The 18,974-nt window shown below is 46.3% G+C and overlaps 1 protein-coding gene across 1 annotated transcript in view; it reads right to left on the bottom strand.

Moving 5' to 3' along the window:
* Positions 1-18,974, bottom strand: part of CSMD2 (CUB and Sushi multiple domains 2) — a 590,090-nt gene that overhangs the window by 166,530 nt on the left and 404,586 nt on the right. The window contains exons 23-25 of the mRNA XM_064589508.1: positions 13,983-14,139; positions 12,063-12,254; positions 6,973-7,099 (exon numbers count right to left, since the gene is read on the bottom strand). Coding sequence (XP_064445578.1) covers positions 6,973-7,099; positions 12,063-12,254; positions 13,983-14,139 — 476 coding nt within the window. The remainder of the gene's footprint in view (positions 1-6,972; positions 7,100-12,062; positions 12,255-13,982; positions 14,140-18,974) is intronic.

The raw sequence follows: 18,974 nt of genomic DNA, 5'->3' as shown, positions 1-18,974 counted from the left end.
CTCCATCTGTTGAAGCCAGCTTTAGTCGGTTTTTCGGCTTCCATTCCTAACTGATAAAATGTCTATCTATAAGACTGAGACTTTCAAGGGAAAAGACTGTTTCTTATTTATATGTATACCCTCAGTACCTGGCAGAACGCCTGGCACTGAGCAAATGCTCCAAGTATTTTAATTGAACTGAATGTCGTTACTGTCTTCAAAATATTCCAATGGCTCCTCATTATACTGAGAAATCCATTTAGAGTTCTCATCTTGGCACGCGGGGTCCTGCAGAGAGCCCTTTATACCCAGGCAACCTCGCCTCCCCTGCGTAGCCCCCAGCCACATCAAAGGAGCACTCTTGTGGACAGACCCTACATTTTGCCCTCTGTTCATGCCTTCACTCTCTTTCCCCTCAGTTGGAATGTTTGCCTTGATGCCTGCAGGCAGGCCTTCTCTCTCTCTCTTCTCCATTACTGAACTTGGCTTGCACTCACTTACAGTATCTACTTTGTCTTGGAGGGACCTGTTTGTTTGACTATTTCCTTCGTAGAATGTGAGCCCCTGGAAGACAAAGACTGGCCTTAGTCTAATTCTTGTGTTTCCCATTGCACAGTCTCTGACACAGAGAAAGTGTTCAATGCATGTTTTGTTAAATGGAACTAAACCGGGGTCAGGATGACAGACAGGGGAGAGAAAAACCTGGAGCTAGACAGAACGGGTCTGAAACCCACATCCCTGGGTAACTGTGAGACAGTCCCCCTTCCAGGGCCTCAATGGTGTCATCTGTAAAATGGGGACAGTAATAACCTATCAAGAATGTGATATGCTGTATGTGTTTGATAAATATTATGTAGAAGGGAGGACCAAGAGCAGAAGGCTTTGCCTCCCTCTCCTCTCCAATTTTCCTCTGAGCTGGTCCTCTCATTATAATAGGGAAAACTCTAAGCCAACACTGGAAACTGAGAAGAGGTCTCATCCATAGCGGATGAAGCTTCCATGTTCTACGTACTGACCGCACAGGAAAGAGTGACATGGAGGGTGCAGCTCACTGTCTGCTCTCCAGCTGTTAGCTGCCAGGCCTGGATAGAGTTCATTGGCCAGCCTGTCCCATTCTTGGCATTCAGGCGAAAAGCGCCTGCCAAACGCTGCAGACGCCCCCTGTGTTCAAGGGCAGAATATGACTGTCAGCTTATGCTTGTCACACACATCCAAGAAGGGCCCATTTTCCTGCCTGGACCCCACTCAGGGCTGAGTGTGATCCCTGAAGCTCCCCACTGTCCCTCTTGGGCACTTCTGGCCAGGGATTATCCTTGCCTGGCTTGCTGGGGTGAGGTTGACCACAGATCCCTCTGATCACCTCCAGTGCTTGGATGGGGTTGGGGCGGGGTGAGGAGAGGCATCTGTAAGCCTTGTCCTGTCTGTGCCCCTGGGAATGGTCTCATGGACTGGCCTGTGGGCTTTCCCACAACTCATTCCATCTGCCACACCAAGGGGCAGCTTGCTTGACACCTGCTCCCACCAACAGCATGGCACCCACCACCTGTGACACTCAGGGGTGACTTATAGCCTGCTGTGCTTAGGGGATGCCCCATCTGGGTAAAATGAACAACCACCTACCCAGCCCCAGGAGGGAGTTCTCATCACTTGGGAATTCCATGCCAGGCACTGTTCTGAGTGTTTAGATACGTTAACTCACTTATCCTCATAGCAACCTTAGGTGGTAGGTACCATCTTAAATCACCATTTTACAGATAAGAGAACAGAGGCCTGGAGCACCTGCTTCAAGATCTTCCCAAGCTGCACAGCTGGTCAGAGTGGTGAGCAGTCTGGTCCCGGAGTCCAGCTCTGAGCTACAACTTGATCCTGAATGAACAACAAACCTCCTGGGATGGAAAGAGAAGCAGCTCCTCAGAGGAATCCAGCTGACCGATCAGACAAAATGGCCCAACTGCGAAATGCAGTAAATGCAGGAAAAAATAGGAGACATTGTAAAACAAAACATAAATAGTATTCTCAGGGAGATGCAAGATGATAATACATCGAAAAAACAAAAGTAAGCTGTCAAGAGCAATCCGAAAACAAAACAAAAAAAGAGCAGTTTCCTTAAAATAAAAATGAAAACAACAAGATTTCCAAAATAAAGGAGAACAAGATAAGTGCTGTTGAAAACAGAATTAATGAAAACACAAGATCACTGGTGGAATAAAAAAAAAGGATAGAGAATTTTCAAATAACTAGGGGAAAAAACAAAGCCAATTAAATCAAAACAGCTAACAATAGCAAGAGTTAAAAATGAACGAAAGCAATAAAGAAGCATCGCGTGTTTTGTTTGGAAAAAAGCATAATACATTGATGGAAAAGAAATATATAAAACCCTGTGCTCTTTTCACTTTTTTCAAATATACATGGAACATGAAGAAGACAAAAATTCCAAAGGTAAAAAGGGCACAATGTGGTAAAAATAACAAAAAAGATCATACAAAATATATATAATCAATTAGTATGTTTTTTAAGAAATTTAAATCCTCATGTTAAAAGGAAATCTAAACTGAAATGACAGACTATCTAAAAATCAACCCAGTTGAACACTCTATAAGGAAAAAAAAAAACAACTCCCCAAAGGAAAATATACTAAGAACTGGAAGCAGCAAAGACAATTAGATATCATTTTGTCCGTCAAACTGATAGACACTGACAGGGTTGACAATAGCTCGTGATTCTGTGTGGGGAGGCAGGCTTTTGGTGGATGTGTAAATTGCTGCAGTAACAAGAGGGAAATCTGCGGTCATATATTAAAATTTGCCTTCTAAGAATATATCCTAAGGAAATAATTGGACAACTGTTCAAAGATTCATGTATAAGGATGTTCACTGGAGTGAAAAACTGAAAATATTTACTTTATTAACAGGGGAGTAGAAAAATAAATTATGGTTGTGCCTACAACAGAATCCTCTGTAGCCATCAAACAGGATGAGGCTGATCTATATATATTGACATAATAATATGATGATAGAGGATTAAACAGTAAATCAAAAGCAAGTCACTGAGCCATGCATAGAGATGATCTTGTTTTAGAAACCATGTTTACCGCAACTGCTTGGTCTACGTATTGCTGAGCAAGTAGAACAAACAGATCTCAAGGGTTATCTTCTGTGGGGTGTGTGGAGGAGACCAGAGTAAGATTAAGGGGACTTTTGATCTCTACAAATGTCTTTATTGTTTGCATTTTGAGTTTTTAAAACAAGTGTATTTTTTTAAAATATAGAAACATCCTATAAAGATATTCCCCTTTAAAAAAATAACAGATCTTACTCTGAATAAGGACTCAAACACAAACGGGGCTTTTTGTGTTTGTCTTAATTAGGTCTAATCATGAATTCCCTTAACTTTGCTGCTGGCTATTGACGTGAGGGGTGTGGGGGGGTACTGAAGGGGAGGAAGAGAAGGAGAGAGAGAAACAGGGAAGGAGGGAAGGAGGGAGAAGGAGGGAGAGAGAGGAGAAAGAGAGAGAGACCAGGCATGAGCATAGATGTGCGTCTGGACACCACACACACTGTCTGGGAAGGCCAGCTGGGCTGGGGCACTGAGCGAGAAAGGGAAAGGTGTCCTGTGGCTCATCTCCATCTTTTGGCTGCTCTCAGTGTAGCTGGAAGCCCCCTTCTGCTCCCTTGGCATCAGCTCCTTTGAAGCTCTGAGGCTGCCAGAACCTTCCAGAGGGAGGATGGAAGCTCCTTTCACCTTCTGCCTGCTTTTCCCCATTGTGGGGGCCTCGCACACACATTCAGCAGGCCCCATGACTTTATAGTCCTTGCTGCGTCACCCTGCAGAGGATAGTTGGTGGCCCTGTCTTGATCTTCTCCTCCTGAGGGCCATGAAGAGGTCCTCCTGGCTCCCTTCCGGCTCACCCCATGCTCACGATTCCCATAAGTGACAATGGTCCTCACCCCTGCCCAGAAATTCCATCATCCACTTCTTGTGCTCGCCTGTCAGCTGCTCCTAGATCCCTCTGCTCTTCTCTGGCCCTTGTCTTAAACCTTCCTTCCGGGGAAATCGCTGCCTGTCTCAGGTATGCTAATGTCACTCTGTTGTGGAGGAGCACATCCTCCGCTTGAGAAGATGCTTGCCCAAGTACTTAGGACTGGAGTACCATGATGTCCACAATGTACTCTTGAGTGATTCAGCAAAAAGGAAATAAGAGAGAATGCAAATATGGCAAAATATTCATAATGGCTGAGTCTAGGTGGTAGGTGTGCAGGTGCTCATGTGCTGTTCTTTCAACTTTTCTGTGTATGTTACACATTGTGTGTTATGCAACAAAACCCAGGGAAACAGAAGAAGCCGCACTTTCCCTGTTTACTGAGAGTGAGACCACTGGTGTGACCACTTCAGTGTTTCCTGAATTTTTCCCTTCTTGTCCACCCCTACTACCGCCGCTCAGGTTCCGGCTCCTCATCCCGACTATGATCTGGCGCAGCGTCCTCCTCGGACTCCCTGCCCCAGGCTGCCCCATTCTCCATGAGGCTGCCAGGATGGGTCCAAACCCAGCATCTCAGGCCAGGATGGGTCCAAACCCAGTCCTCGACCTTGACCCTCTGGCCACAGCCTGCTCCACCAGCTTTACCTCCCGCCACGGCCCCTTGCTACTAGATCACAGCTGATGCTCTGGGCCTTGTGCCTGACCACACCGTGTCACCTCCCCTCCTGCCGACCTTCCTCCGGCTACCTGGCAACGTCCTCTCCATCCTTCAGCTCTTGTGTCGCCTCTGTCAGGAGAGCATCTCTGGTCTTCTGTCCTGCCTTTTGCTCCCCGCCCCTCCCTATCCCTCCACCTCCCTGTGGGTCTGCACACATCTCCCCTTTGCCAACCCGGGTGCCCGGGTCTCCATCACTTATGTGACGCCAGCACCTCACCCAGGCAATGCCACATGTTCAACAGACAGGTGGTTTTTACATGAATCAATGAACGAATGAGTGAGCGATGCTCCAAGGTAGGGAAGCAGGAAAGCCTCCTGATTTGCATACATGCACATTACCGTGGAAGAATCGTTATGCTCCTGATTCACACATTGCTCGCTTAACACTTACTGAGGGACTATCATGGATCTACTAGTCATATGATCCCCTTTTGGACCCGAGTCCTGCTTCATTCATTCATTCATTCATTCCCCATGAGGGCCCTACTGAGGCCATGAGCTTGGACATGCACAGGAGCCACCAGTCGCTCAGCTCTGCTGGAGTGTCCCTGGAGTGAAGGGGCGGGAAATAAGGTTGGGCAGGTAGGTTGAGGTCACGAGGGCCTTGAAAACCAGGATAAGATGTTTAGCTTCTGTGAGCGTGGGTGTCATGGAAGGTTTCCAATTAGCAGGTGAGCTGGTCAGGAGTGCTTCCAGAAGCTTACTCCAGCAGTGGTGTGCAGGATGAATTTGTATATTTAACTTGTCCCCCTAATAGTGCAAAACCCCTAAGAGCTCTGCTGACCTCATTTTGCACAGGGCTTGGCTCAAAAACGTGCACATAGCAAACACTTAATGCATTTCTTTAATTGTAATTGAACTGAGTCTAAGGACCCGTCTGTGCACACCAGCAAAAACACAAATGTCTTTATCTCTTGCAGTAAGGTATCCATTCCGTCCATTCCCTTTAACTGAAAACCCTCTAGGGCAGAATCTTCTCTAGCTACACTTCTCCGTGCCTTGGCTCCCCACTATTGCAAATCCTCAACATTTCATTCCTGGGTCACTGTGATAGACTTCTGACCGGTTTTATTCCCGTGAGCTCTCTCCACTGTAAACGACCCTGGTGGGACAACCCTGCTCAAGAACCTACCATGGCTCCCTCTGTTCTGCTGGCATTTAAGATCTTCCATGACCATGCCATACTTCAACCCTCTCTACCTCTCATTCCTTGTCCACATGCCTCCCCCTCTCCAGCCAGACTCTGTCTCCTCTCCAATTGCCTTTTCGATCCTCCTTCCAGACCTCTGCTCATCCTGCCACCCCAACCTGCTCCTTTCCTCACAGCTCTTCTGAACCACAGCTCAAGCAAGGCCCAGCTTTGCCAGCAGTGTGAATAGTGCGAAGATTCAGAAAAACCTGGGTTCACAGTCTAGCTTTCTGTGGGACTCACTGTGCGAACTGAGACACACTATGCATTCCCTTGGGATCTCAGTGTTCTCATCTATAAAATGGGACCAAGAGTAATGTCTATTTATTATTAGAACTTACTATTAGCGAAGAACTGATAAGAGGAAAGATGTGCCAGGCCCTGTGCTGGGTAAATGGTGATGTTCCTTTCTTCTCTGACTTTCTGGAACCCTCGGAAATAAATCCTGCTGGTCAGATGCTAGTATAGAAAGGAAGTTATATTTTGAGGGAGTGTGTATGAAGTATCAGACACTGCTGGGCTTTTGTAATTACTCCCTCTGCAACCATCAAATACCAGCATTTTTGCCCTCACTTTACAGATGAGGACACTCAGACTGAGAACAGGAAACAATCTGGGATCATACCGCTCTGAGCTGACACTACTGTTCGAGAAATAACCACAGAAGTGTTCCTAGGAATTTACTATGTTCCCAGTACGATGCTGGGCGCGTTGCTGTCCCATTTAGTGCTTTCCCCCGAGACGCCGCTACTGTAAGAGCAAATAAGGGCTGTGCCCGAAGTCTTGCAAACAGCAGGTGGCAGGGCTGGGATTCCTGCTGGGGTCCGTATGACCTCCAGCTCTGCCCTCAGCTACTCTGCCGTGACTGTGCTACCGAGGCCAGAGTTGTCTGAACCTGGACAGCAGCCCTGTGAGGCCCAGACTGGCCTCTCCAGGTTTTCCTTGGGCCCCAGCCCGAGCCTGGGGTCACAGCGACCACTGCTGATCACAAGGGCCTCCAGGTGAAGTGGGCAGGGCCAGCCACTGGCTGAGTGGCCCGAAGACGATGCTGGTGACGACTCACCCGAATGGCCAGCAAGCAGTGACTTTGTCAGCCGTGACACTTACCCGATGGTGCAACCAGCATCAGCCTCGATGGTCCAGATGCAGTTGAGATTGTGTTCATAGGGAGCCGGATACCCGGGTGATAGCACCTGCCCCGACACTTCTCCTTTCACTGTCCCTCCACACTCAGCTGCAAGAAATCCCAAAAAAGTGAGCTTTATGGGGTGGCCTGCATGGCCAGTGGTGACTCAGTGGCTCCTCTTGTCAGTGTGCCCAAGCCCTTCTTGTTCCCTTCAGGTAACTGAGCACAGCACACAGAAAGACCCCCGGATGGAACTTGTATCCACAATCTACAAAGAACCCCTACAACTTAACAATGAAAAGGTAAACAGCCCAATTAAACAATGGGCAAAGCATCTGAGTATGCAAATGGCCAGTGAGCACACGAAAAGCTGCTCAACGTCATTAGTCATCCGGGAAATGCAAACGAAAACCACAGTGAGACACGCCTCATGTCCACAAGGATGGCTGCAGTCAAAAAGCCAGACAGGAAAGTCGATGAGGATGTGGAGAAACTGGGACCCGTACACATGTGCTGGTAGGAAGGCAACAGGGGGCAGCTGCTTTGGGAAACGGGTTCATAGTTCCTCAAAATGTTGCACGTAGTCACCATAGGACCGTGCAATTCCACGAGCAGCACAGACCCAGGAGAATGAAAGCATACGTTCACACAAAAATGCTCACAGCAGTATGATGCATAATAGCCCAAAGATGGAAACAACCCAATGTCCATCAGCCGATGGATGGGTAGACAAATATGGTGTAATCCATACAACGGAATAGTATTTGATCATAAAAAAGGGTGAAGGACTTGTACCTGCTACAACAGGCATGGACTTGAAAACATGAGGCTAAGTTAAGTCACACTCAAAAGGCCACGTATTATATGATTCGGTTTATATAAAATGTCTAGGCCAGAACAATCTATAGAGGCAGAAAGGACAGTGGAGGTAGCCACGGCCTGGAGGGAGTGGGCAGGTGGGAGGGATTGCTAATGGGTGCAGGGCTTCTTTCGGGTGGACAAGATGTTCAAAAATCCCATTGGTGACAGTTGCAAAGCCCTGGGAATAAACCAAAAAGCCCTGAATTGTACATTTTAAAGGGGTGAAGCGTAAGGGACGTGAATTGTATCTCAATAAAGCCATTTTTACAAAGGTCCCTGGGTGGATGGCTGACAGCCTACTCCGCGCCCAAACTCCTCGAAGCCTCCCTGGCCATGTGCAGACACTTGAACCTGTGTCTTCAGCCACGGGGCCTGTATGGGGTGCCAGGGATGCGGAGGCAAGCGAGACACTGCATCCTTCCTCCCGAGAGCTAACGGTCTAGAGGAGGAGACAGCCACCGCGGGTCCCAACAGAGGCGCACTGGTGGTGGGTGACAGCTCAGAGGAGAAGTGACGACTTCCCCTCACACGGGGTAGGGGAGTCGTGAAGGAGAAGCAGGAGTGGACCGGGCTGGCTGGGTGGTAGGGCTGGTGTAGGGGGCACAGCAGGAGAGAGGGGAAAGGGCAGATGTCCTGGCAGTGGGCAACAGCGTGGTGGACGGAGGCCAGGGGAGGAGACGGGGGCGAGAGACAGGGCTGTGAAGTGGCGCAGCATCGGACGTCCAAGGGCGCCGTGCATGAGGCTAGTGTCTATGTACTCTGTTGGGGAAGAACTGGTCACCTTATATGCTAGTGAACTTTACATGCTCTGGGAGCAGCCTTAAGGGCACGGAGGGATGGAAAAGGAGGAACTGGAGGCAGGGGAACAGTGCAGAGGTCTACACGCCCCGTTGGAGCACCTAGTCACCCAGGTCAGAAGCTGCTGATCCTCTGGCCTTCGTCCTCCCCATGTCTGATCTGCCTCCGAGACCCAGACCCTGAACCTCTGGGGCGTCTGTTACATCGATGCCCCTCGGCCCCATTGCTAGAGTCTTGGCCTAGGCCCTGGCCATCTCTAGGGCGGCACAGTTGCCCACTCTCCCCCCAGCAGTGCCACGAGATGGATCTTTCTAGAATGCAAACTGACTGCGTCACTGCTTGCTTCAAACCTTCCTTCCTGGAATGAAGTCCAAGCCCCAGAGGGGCTCCCTCTGGCCTCTTGGGCCCCTTCCTGACAGCCCTCGGTCCAGTCAAGCCTCATGAATGCTATGAGCCAGGAACACGAGGCCTCTTCATGTGTCCACATGGACTGACAGCCTGAAAACATCTTCCCTGGGGAACCTTTAATGGCCTCTCCCCTCCCAGGTAGAGTTGCTGCTGTCCTCCCTTGTGTCTCTGTTATAACATGAGCAGGTTTTTATCACAACACATGTACCGTGTGGCAGTCATGTCAGTCTCCTTCACAAGACTCCAAACGCCTTGGCAGCAGGGACCTCGTCCTACTCCTATTTGCACACCCAGTGCCGCTGTAGTGCCTGGCACGTCACAGACGTTTTAGTAAGTGTTTACTGAATGGGGAGATACATGGAGGATCAGATGAATAAGTGACACTTACTGCTTCCCAGGAAAATTACTATGAGGGTCTGAGTCAAGGGAGCATGAGTGAAACTGAAGAGCAGGAGATTTATTGTGGAGTTTTTTAGGAAAGGGGATGATTGAGCAAAATCCTTAGAAGAAACTGAAGAAGACGGGATCGAGGTCACAGGTAGAAGATTGGCCTTCACCTTCGTTAAGCATCTCAAGAGCCCCATGGCTTCACAGGGGAGCACTATGGCAGGGTTAGGAAGGAGGCACTCTCCTGAGACCGGATCCTTTGCTCCCGCCTTGTCACGAGTCCCCTCAGGGTGCTTTTGGGACAGGAGGTGCTTGAAGGACTCAGGGCTGAATGGGCCACGTTGGAAGAGTGGGTGTGGGCAAGAGGACGGGCCGTGAGCTGGGGGAAGGAAGCCTATCTGGCCCCACAAATAATGGTGGTAGTGGAGAGGTGGCAGAACATTATCCGTGCCGTTGGCTAGAGCTTTCTTCCATATTCCAGATGGAGAAGCCCCTCCTGCTTCCCTAAAGGTGAGTGTTTGGAGGCAGCATGGCGGGGGAGGGCTCTTCCTTACAGACACTACTGTTCCTTTCCTCCCGGACCTAACATCTAGGGGCTGGCACGTGGGTGGGAGGAGCCCAGAGGCCAGCAAGGTGCAGATGCATTGATATGACCAGAAGACTCTACTCTTTCTGCTCTTTGCCCTTCTTCCCATCCTTAGAGTCTTGGCTGCTTCAGTTGGGCTGCAGTGTCCACTCATCAATGAAGAAAGCCTTGGGTTATTTTAAGGTACAGTGGTCACTCCTGCTAGACTGTGATAAAGTCCACCACAACATGACATATGTAAAAATATACACCTGCCACCCCAGATACACAGCTTCACTCCTCTATGTGGGGCCTGAGGGAGTCTCAGTGGGGAAAAGCCCCAAGGTTCAAAATATAAGTACCCTTACTAGCACTGCTTGAGTGGATCCGCTAAGTTCAGCCCAACTGGCACATTTGATATTCAAAAGAACCTCACAGTGAATCCTTCCTGCAAAGGAGGTAACTGTCTTGTAACGTGAATCATCTCCTTCCTATTTCACTTGCTCTAGCTTGCCTGTGGTATTACACTGTCGTCTGTTTACGCATGTGTCCCCCTTGCTGGCCTGGGATCTGCCCTTGTCAGGGTTCCTAGTGCCCCGCATAGGGCCTGGCACATGAATGAAAGCAGGGGATAAAAACAGGGATGCAGGGAGAAAGGGATGGGGCATGCCTGCAGACTGAGCCGATCTTAAGCTCAGAGGGTGGGGAAGTCTCTATAGGCTACTTAGAGGTCGCCATGCTGGTTTGTCCACTGTCAGGCTTAAAATCCTCTCCTTCAGGCCCTCTGTTCTGTAACAGTGTTGAAGATCCTGTTAACAGGGAGCTGTCTAGGGGAAAAGAATATTGGCCATTACCACTGCCCACCATGCTGGTTCACCCCTCCAGCCCTCACACATGCTCAGGCTAGAAGCCCAGCCCCCATCCTCCCCTCCTGCTGGTAAATTCTTACCCTTCCTTTCCTCATATTGCCCCAACACTTTGCCCATAAGTCTTTGCATGGTGCTTATCTTGTATTATAATTATCTGTTTATGTGTCTATTTGCCTTGCTAGGCTATAGGCTCCCCAAGGGCAGGGGAAAATGCTTTATTCTTTCTTTCTTGTATTTCTCTGCTTCTGCACATACCCAAACATATAACTGCACCAATTCTGGTGTGTGGCGCTTGGTAGGTACTTAAATGTTTTCCCAGTGGATGTTTTGTTCTTACAAGATTAGCTGGTGCTGTACAGCAAACATGCTGAGGTTGTGGCACCAGGGGAAGGGGATGGAGGGAAAGGCCTGGTGTTTGGCGATGGGGAAGCAGGACAAAGCAGGGTGGTGGGAATCTTGATCAGCAGGGAGGGTAAGAGATGCAGTGAGGTGGGTGGTGAGAGAGGAGAAGGCCAGACCGACGGAATGACAGGTTCTGCCTACTTCATACTCCTGTCTTGGACCAGGCTTCTCTCATCCTATGACACATGGAGAGAGCTTAGAGAGAGCCTCTGCTGACATTCTGGAAACACCGCAGGCTTAAGAAGGTGCTGGTTCATTATTATATTCTTTCTCAAGAATGAGAGAGATGCTAGCTCATTATCTTACTCTTTCTTCCAACTTCCCCCAGAAAAGGGGGCATAAACCCCATTTTGCCTATGGGGACACTGAGGCCCAGAGGGAGTCGGAGGCTTGTTTGAGTCTGGGGGCTGCAGGAACCTTTGGAAGCCAGGCAAATGCTCCACCTCTTCCTACTTGACGCTCCTCCCTCTTCTCTGTCACCAGCACTACAGTTCTGAGGGCATGACCTGGCTGTGGTCCCACCTGGCTCAACACGTGACAGTGGCAAGCCCCCTGCCTGAGCGTGCCGCCACACGGGCCTACTGAGGTGTGCAAGCGAGGGAACCGAGAAGGGGCGCAGGGCGAGGGTTGGCTCCTGTGAACGGCGGCGCTCAGTCCAGTTAGGCAGCCCCACGTGCTGGAGCGTGGGGTCCAACGGGAGAGCCTTCTCGAGACCAGAGCGGGGAGCCTGGGCCTGGGGGGGGGGCCCGAGTGGTCACTCGAAGAGCAAGAGGCCTCCTACCGACACAGGTGGGGAGAGGCCGGTCCCAGGTCCTGCGCTCCCCACTCAGGCACAGCAGCTCCTCACTGCCCCGCAGGCTGTATCCAGGGTCACAGCTGAAGGACACAGAGCTTCCTGCAAAATGGCCTCCATCCTGAACCTTGTAGCCAAACTGGGGAGTTCCTGGATCCTCACACTTGATGAGTTCAAAACCTGCCGAAGAGAGGAGAGAGAGGGTAAGCAAGACCCGGCGTGGCAGGAGCTGCACGCCCTTTCCTCCCTCAGTGTGAAGCCCATGTCCTCACGGAAGCCACCAGGCACGTGCTCCTGGCTTCCGCCGGTCTCACTGCTCGGGGGGGCCCCACGTGGCTGTGCTCAGGAGAGGTGCAGCGTGCAGGATTCGCTCCCGGCTGCGGCGTGGAAATGGCTTCAGCTCTTTCTCCCAGGACAGCTTTTAATAGTTTTCAGACACAGGGTCTGGGTTTTCTATTTCCTTTGTTTGACCCCCCAGAGCATTTTGTTAGCAGGGCTGCTCTTTCCATTTGGCTCGCTGAGACATTCTGATGGGATCGTGTAATAGGGAAATGTCACTTCAAATGCATGTTTCAAAGTTCAATTACGTCCTGTTTAAATACAGTCTATTGAGAAAGTCTGGAGAAGGCTTACGCAGAACGTCTTCACAGAGCACCTGCTATAGGGTGCTTCATGTTTCTTATCCACAGCGGTCTTGTAGGGAGGGGTAATGACCGAGAACACTGTCTGGTTCAATAAATGGTTCCAAAGTCACACATTCTCAGACAATGGAGATGGAACTCGCATGCCACTTTATTCAATCCTCTTCCCATGATGGGCCTGCTGTACCAGGCATAGACGCTTAGGCCAGATGGCCTAGAGCCCAGGCAAGAGGAATCTTGGGTGGATTCACTGGTTTTCTAACAGCTTTATTGAGATAGAATTCACATACCGAACACTTGCCCATCTGAAGCATTTGATGCACTGTCTTTTAGTATATTCGCAGAGGTGTGCAACTATCTTCACAATCAACCTTAGGGTCTTTTCATCACTTCTAGAGAAACCCTATACACACACCCCCTTGCCCTTGGCCACCAAAATTTCCTCTCTGTCTCTATGGATGTGCCTACTCCGGACAGTTCATATAAATAGATCATATAACACATGGCCTTTGTGATTGGCTTCCTTCACTCAGCAGTGTTTTCAAGGCTCATCCATGGTGTTGCATGGATCAGCGCTTCATTCCTTTTTGACAGCTGAATAACATTCCATTGTACAGATGGGTACATCACATTTTGTTTAGCCATTTATCAGCTGATGGATACCCATTGGATTTTAAAATAACCTAGAAAAGCACATTTCTTGGCATCTCCTGGGCAAGTACAGGAGCTCAAATCAACGAACACAAGGGCCGTGAAGCCCAGGTGTGGAGATGTAATCCCAAGTACCCCGGGGCTGCTTTCCGTTTTTGAAATCTTGGGAGTAAAAGTCAAACTAAAACCACGAAAAAGGGAAAGAATCAAGACTGAAGTCTTTAGGGAGTAGTGCAAAAGAACATAATTACACATTAGCATTTGCATGTTTTACATCTGGCTGTAGCTGAACCTTATTTTATAAATGCTGTGATTAGGAAAGGCTTTGGTTGCTTTAGTTAAAAGCCTCAGTGTTTATATTTTGGAAGTATTAGTGAGTAACAGGTATGCGTGACTCTCAGTTAACCATAGATGTAAACCTTAGAGCGGATACCAAGTGGCTGCTTACCCAGAGCACAGGCACAAGATCTCAGAGGAAACAGTCCGCTCAGCATGCACCAGTCAGAGAAAACCGAACCTCTTAAATGAGGGGTGACGTCCCAGAGCCCGACCTCCCTGTTTGGGGGACCAGGGAAAGCTTGACTTCATCGTCCACTCTGACTCAAGAAGGACTTACTGGAAAATTGCAGCTCAAAGCCCTTGCTGGTGTTCTCAGCGTCAGTGATGAAATCAAGCCACAGACTGCTGGATGTGCTGTTCAAAGTCACCCCCATCATCTCCGAACGGCTGAACACCCCCAGCAAACGGGCGGAGTTGTTGTTGCCGTCGTAGACCTGGATGTACGAGAGACCCCCGACCCGATGTCAGCATGGCCTTATTTTGAACAACAGCTTTTCATCCCATAGCCTACACTCCCAGACTTTAGCACCAGTGCTGACTGCTGGAGGGGCCGTGAGCATCAGACGCAGGGAAGATGGCACAGGGAGCCAGCAACGGAGAGAGTGATCAGCCCCTCCTGTCTCTACTCGGTGCCATTCTGTGCCCAGCCCATCTCAGTGTGAATCCAGTCTCTAGGAACTGCTTGTTGTTCTAACCTTTCCAGTGGAGCTCTGCTCTGTCCCCCAACCCCCAGATGGCACCAGCTTACTCTTCAGCAGCCCGGGGAGGCCAGGATGGGGCCGCCTGAAGGCCCAAGCCATCTGTCTCTGCGGACAGGCATACTGAAAGCATTCGACAGCTCTGCATTGCTAAACAGTCCTGTCCTTCCAGATGAGACAACTGTCCTTCTGCCTAACTCCACCCCACTGTGGCAGTGGCCTGTCTTGACTACTCTTCTAGACATGGCCCCCGGGATCCAGCAGCACAGAGTAAAAATGACCAGCATGTCATGGCGCCTTTCCTTTCCCCAAGCTCAGCCTCTGCCCTTTCCCTCCTAAAATGAGGGCTCCAGCAAGAGCCTGCTGGGCTTGCCAGGGGTGGAATCGTGCGGCATCTGGCTTCCCCGACGCCCATCTGTCCCCTGAACTTCTGAGCACTAGCAAAGACAACAATCACCAGAATAATGAACTGGCTCCCCAGGTTCTGAGGTTGCTGCTCCTTTCCAGATAATTGTACAAATAACAACAGAAGTTGTGATTGAGTGAAGGACCCCCCTAGTGCTCTGGTAAATATCAAAGATGGGATCTATGGGTGGGTGATGAATATTTGTGCATGGCGCACGATGTGGTGCCAGCTGTCAGCAAATTGGAACAATATTTCCATTCTACTATTTATGAAGCAAAACTTTCTAAAAGAAGCCATCCTTCAAGCTAACAGTGCTGTATATTACAGAGACTTGCTCAGGCCCCTGGGAGCCTCAAGTCTGTTTCCAGATTCCATGTACCACATCACTGATAGATTGAGAGAATTCTGGAGTTCCAACAGACAGAGAGATGACACCAGTTCAAAGAGTTTAGCCCACTGGGGCATCCAAGTTGCTAAATAAAAATATTTGTACCCATGAACGCATATTGAAATGAACTGATCAAGGCATTAATCGTCAACACTTGCTGACATCACAATAGGAGAAACATAAGAGAAACAACCAGATATCATGAATACCACTACTTACAGAGTCATTTTGTTAAAAAAAAAAAAAAAAAAAGAATGAAGAAAAAAAAATGAAGCCTGAATTGTATCAAGTCACTGGATCCAATTTTGACTTACAGGAAATATAGAGGATGGAGGGATATATGAAATGATACTCTGGGAATATGCTTGGCAAAACCCAGAATATGAAAAATTCCACTGGGCAAGTTACCTGATTTCCTCAACAAATAAATTACAAGGGATGGAGGAAAAAAAAAAGATGGAGGCAGAAACCTATTGATTAAAAACCGTACGAGACAACCAATTCAATGTACGGGCCTTATCTGGACCCTGATTCAAAAAACTGTAAATTTAAAAAAATATTAGAACATTTATAAGATAATTGGAAACTTGAACATTCATTGGATATATGATGATGTCAAGAGATTGTTGTTAATTAATAAAAGTATAGTGGGAACAAGATTATTTCCTTAATTTCCAAGCATAATTCATTCTAACTCATTAAGGACAAAAATGTTCATAATGTGTCATTATGATAAAATATTCATTGCAGAAAACTTATAAAACAGAAGAGCACACAGAAGATAAAAACAACTTTCAGGACTCACAACGTTTTGGTGACTATCTTTCCAGGCTTTGTTCTATGTATGCTTTTCCTTATATATATTTATTTCTTTATTTTTTTATATAAAAACAAGATCCAACTATAAATACTATATTGTAACCTGATCTTTCACTTAATATAATGTGCACATTTTTTGAAGCATTAAATATTTTTCCCCAACGGCATTTAAATAACTTAAGGAATTTTCATCATAAAATTAAACCAACCCACACTATACTTACTCACACATCATTGTCCAGAATGTGTGCCCAGGCAGATAAGAGGCATTCAATAAAAGTATGATAATTAAATAAACCAACGTTTTCTTCTAGTACTTTTGTCTTTAAGTCCACCTGGAATTTATTTAGGCATATGATAGGAGATAAGAGTCTACTTTGTTCTCCTTGATTGATTAGCCATTTAACCAAACGCTATAAATATTCCATCTACCACCAATTTTAAATTCACCTTTATCACATATATATCACATTATGTACATTTGGTTTTGTTTATCAACTTTCTATTCTATTCTATTTCTATTTGCTACCTATTTGTCTTTTCCTGTGCATGACCCACACCATTTTAGTTATCATAGCTTTATAATATACTTAAATATTTAATAGGGAAAGTCCTCTCTCATTTGTCCTTCTTTTAACTTAAAAAATTTATTCTCCCTTGTTTATTTTGCTAGATAAACTCAAGATGAACATCCTTAAATTAAAAAATAAAAGACACCTCCTGTTCCCCCTGCCAAGAAAAACCCCAAACAACTTGTGTAATTCTGACTGATTAACATCATAGGTATGGGTTAGTAAGAGAAAAAATCCATCTACATGATATTGAATCTTCTTACTCACTTTTTGGCATCTGACTCTATTTAATCAAGTTGTTTTGTATGTCTCTCAGTAAAATTCTGTATTTATTTTTGGGTATTTTTATATTTTTTATTGCAATTGGGAATTGGGCCGTTGTCTACATTTATTTTCTAACAGGATACTGCTTGTCTATAAGAATGCTTTGATGGTCCAGTTCCTCATTATATACTGGGATGGACTGGTCTCTGAGAAATCCAAGACAATCCATACACATCTGTTACACTGAACCTTCTTTCTTTCTTCTTGCTCTATTAGATGTTTTTATTTTTTTCATGTTTGTTGCAGTATAATTGACAAATAAAAATTGTATATAATTAAGGTGTACAACTTGATATTTTGATGCACATGTACCGTTACATCTGATATGACAGTTCAGTGATTTAAGAGTAACTACACTAACAGCTTTGTCCACACAGTTACAAACAATGCAAACATTCCCACGGATACTGCTACATGTCTGTTTGCACCCATGCTTGAGTTACTCTAGGGCATATGCCTCCAAAGGAGAAGCTGGTTGCTGGGAAGGGGAATCCTCAACTTCGTTAGATATTGCCAGATTGCTGTCCAAAGAGTAATGCAAATTTAATCTCTCACTGACACTGTATGACAGCTTTCATTGTTTTGTATCTTTGCCAACACTTGGTATTTTCAGGCATTCTAGTTTTTCCCAATTTGATGGGTGTGAAATGGTATCTTGTTTTAATTTGTATGTCTTTGGTTATCACTGAGGTTGAGCATCTTTTCATGTGTTTATCCATAATTCTACTTTCCTCTTATGTGAATTTCTTGTTCATATCCTTTGTTTATCCATGAATATGAAACCTCCCTGCATTTCGGTTTTATGTCCTTCAAAATAAAATTTCATAGTTTTTCCGCTAAAGATTATGCACATTTTTAAGACTTATTCCTAGGTGTTTTATAGGTTTCGCTTCTATTATGAATGAGATCTTTTTTTTTTTCTGATTATGTTTTAGTTGGTTGTAGACACATCAGCCACTTTGCTGAATTGTCTTATTGTTTCTGTTGGTTAATCCGTCAATTCTTCTGTATTTTCTAAATAGAAGAGACAATTTTATATATTCCTCTCTAATTTTTATAGTTTCTTTCTTCTTTCTTTGATCTGATTGTAATGGCTTGGATCTGCAGCAAAATGTTGAATACTACTGTGATAGCACAACTCTGGTCTTGCTCCCGACTGTACTGGGAACCTTAGGAAGTTCTGTTACTAAGAATAATGTTTGCTATAGGTGTTGGTAGGAGCTTTTTATCAGATTAATAAAGTTCTCTTCGTAGTTTTGAGATATCTTAAAATCATGAATGAGTACTGAATCTCATCATGTGATGTTTTGGGGTGTACTGGGAGGATTACGTATTTTTGGCTTCTAATCTGTTTACAGGGTATTAGGTTGAACCACGTGAAGTTGCCAATATGTGACCAGTTTTGACCTACAAAAATGTCAGTTTCATAGGGTTTGCTTACTGTGTAACACTGTGAGCTTTTCTAATATTGACACATCCTCACATTCCTGGAATCAATCCCGCTTGGTCATTTTTGCTTTCATACACAGCTAGATTCAATATGACATTGTATGTAGGGTGTTCAGATCTATGATCATATGTGACTGGTCTAACAGTTTGTCTTCTATGGCTCTTATTCAGTCTGCTATCAATATTTCTACTTGCCTCATTTAAATAAAATGAGTGAGGAGATAGATGCCAATTTTTCTCTTTTCTGAGTCAGTTTGATTATTGCAGTATTAATTATCCTTGAGTTTTTGTTAGTTTACTTGTAAAATACTCTATGCCTGCGGCCCTTGAGACAGGATGGGGGGGAGGTCAAAATTTTTAAGTATTGGTTTATTCAGATTTTTATCTTTTCTTGATGTTAGTACTTTTTAATCTGTCAAAATGTCCATTTCAGATTTCTTAGCTTATACTTGTTCCTAAATATTTTCTGTTAGTTTCATAATCTCTACCTCATCTCTAACTATGATCCTTTTTCCATTCCTAAAATTATATATCAGTGGCTTCTTTATTCCTTGATCAGTCCTGCAAAATTTGTGATTTTTATTAGCTATTTTCCAAGGAACCAGTTGGTTTT

Source organism: Mirounga angustirostris, unplaced genomic scaffold (genome assembly GCF_029215605.1).
Source record: "Mirounga angustirostris isolate CCGP_5_RB_7025 unplaced genomic scaffold, mMirAng1.0.hap1 SCAF_4, whole genome shotgun sequence".
Classification (NCBI taxonomy): domain Eukaryota; kingdom Metazoa; phylum Chordata; class Mammalia; order Carnivora; family Phocidae; genus Mirounga; species Mirounga angustirostris.
This window is presented reverse-complemented; position numbering and strand designations above follow the sequence as displayed.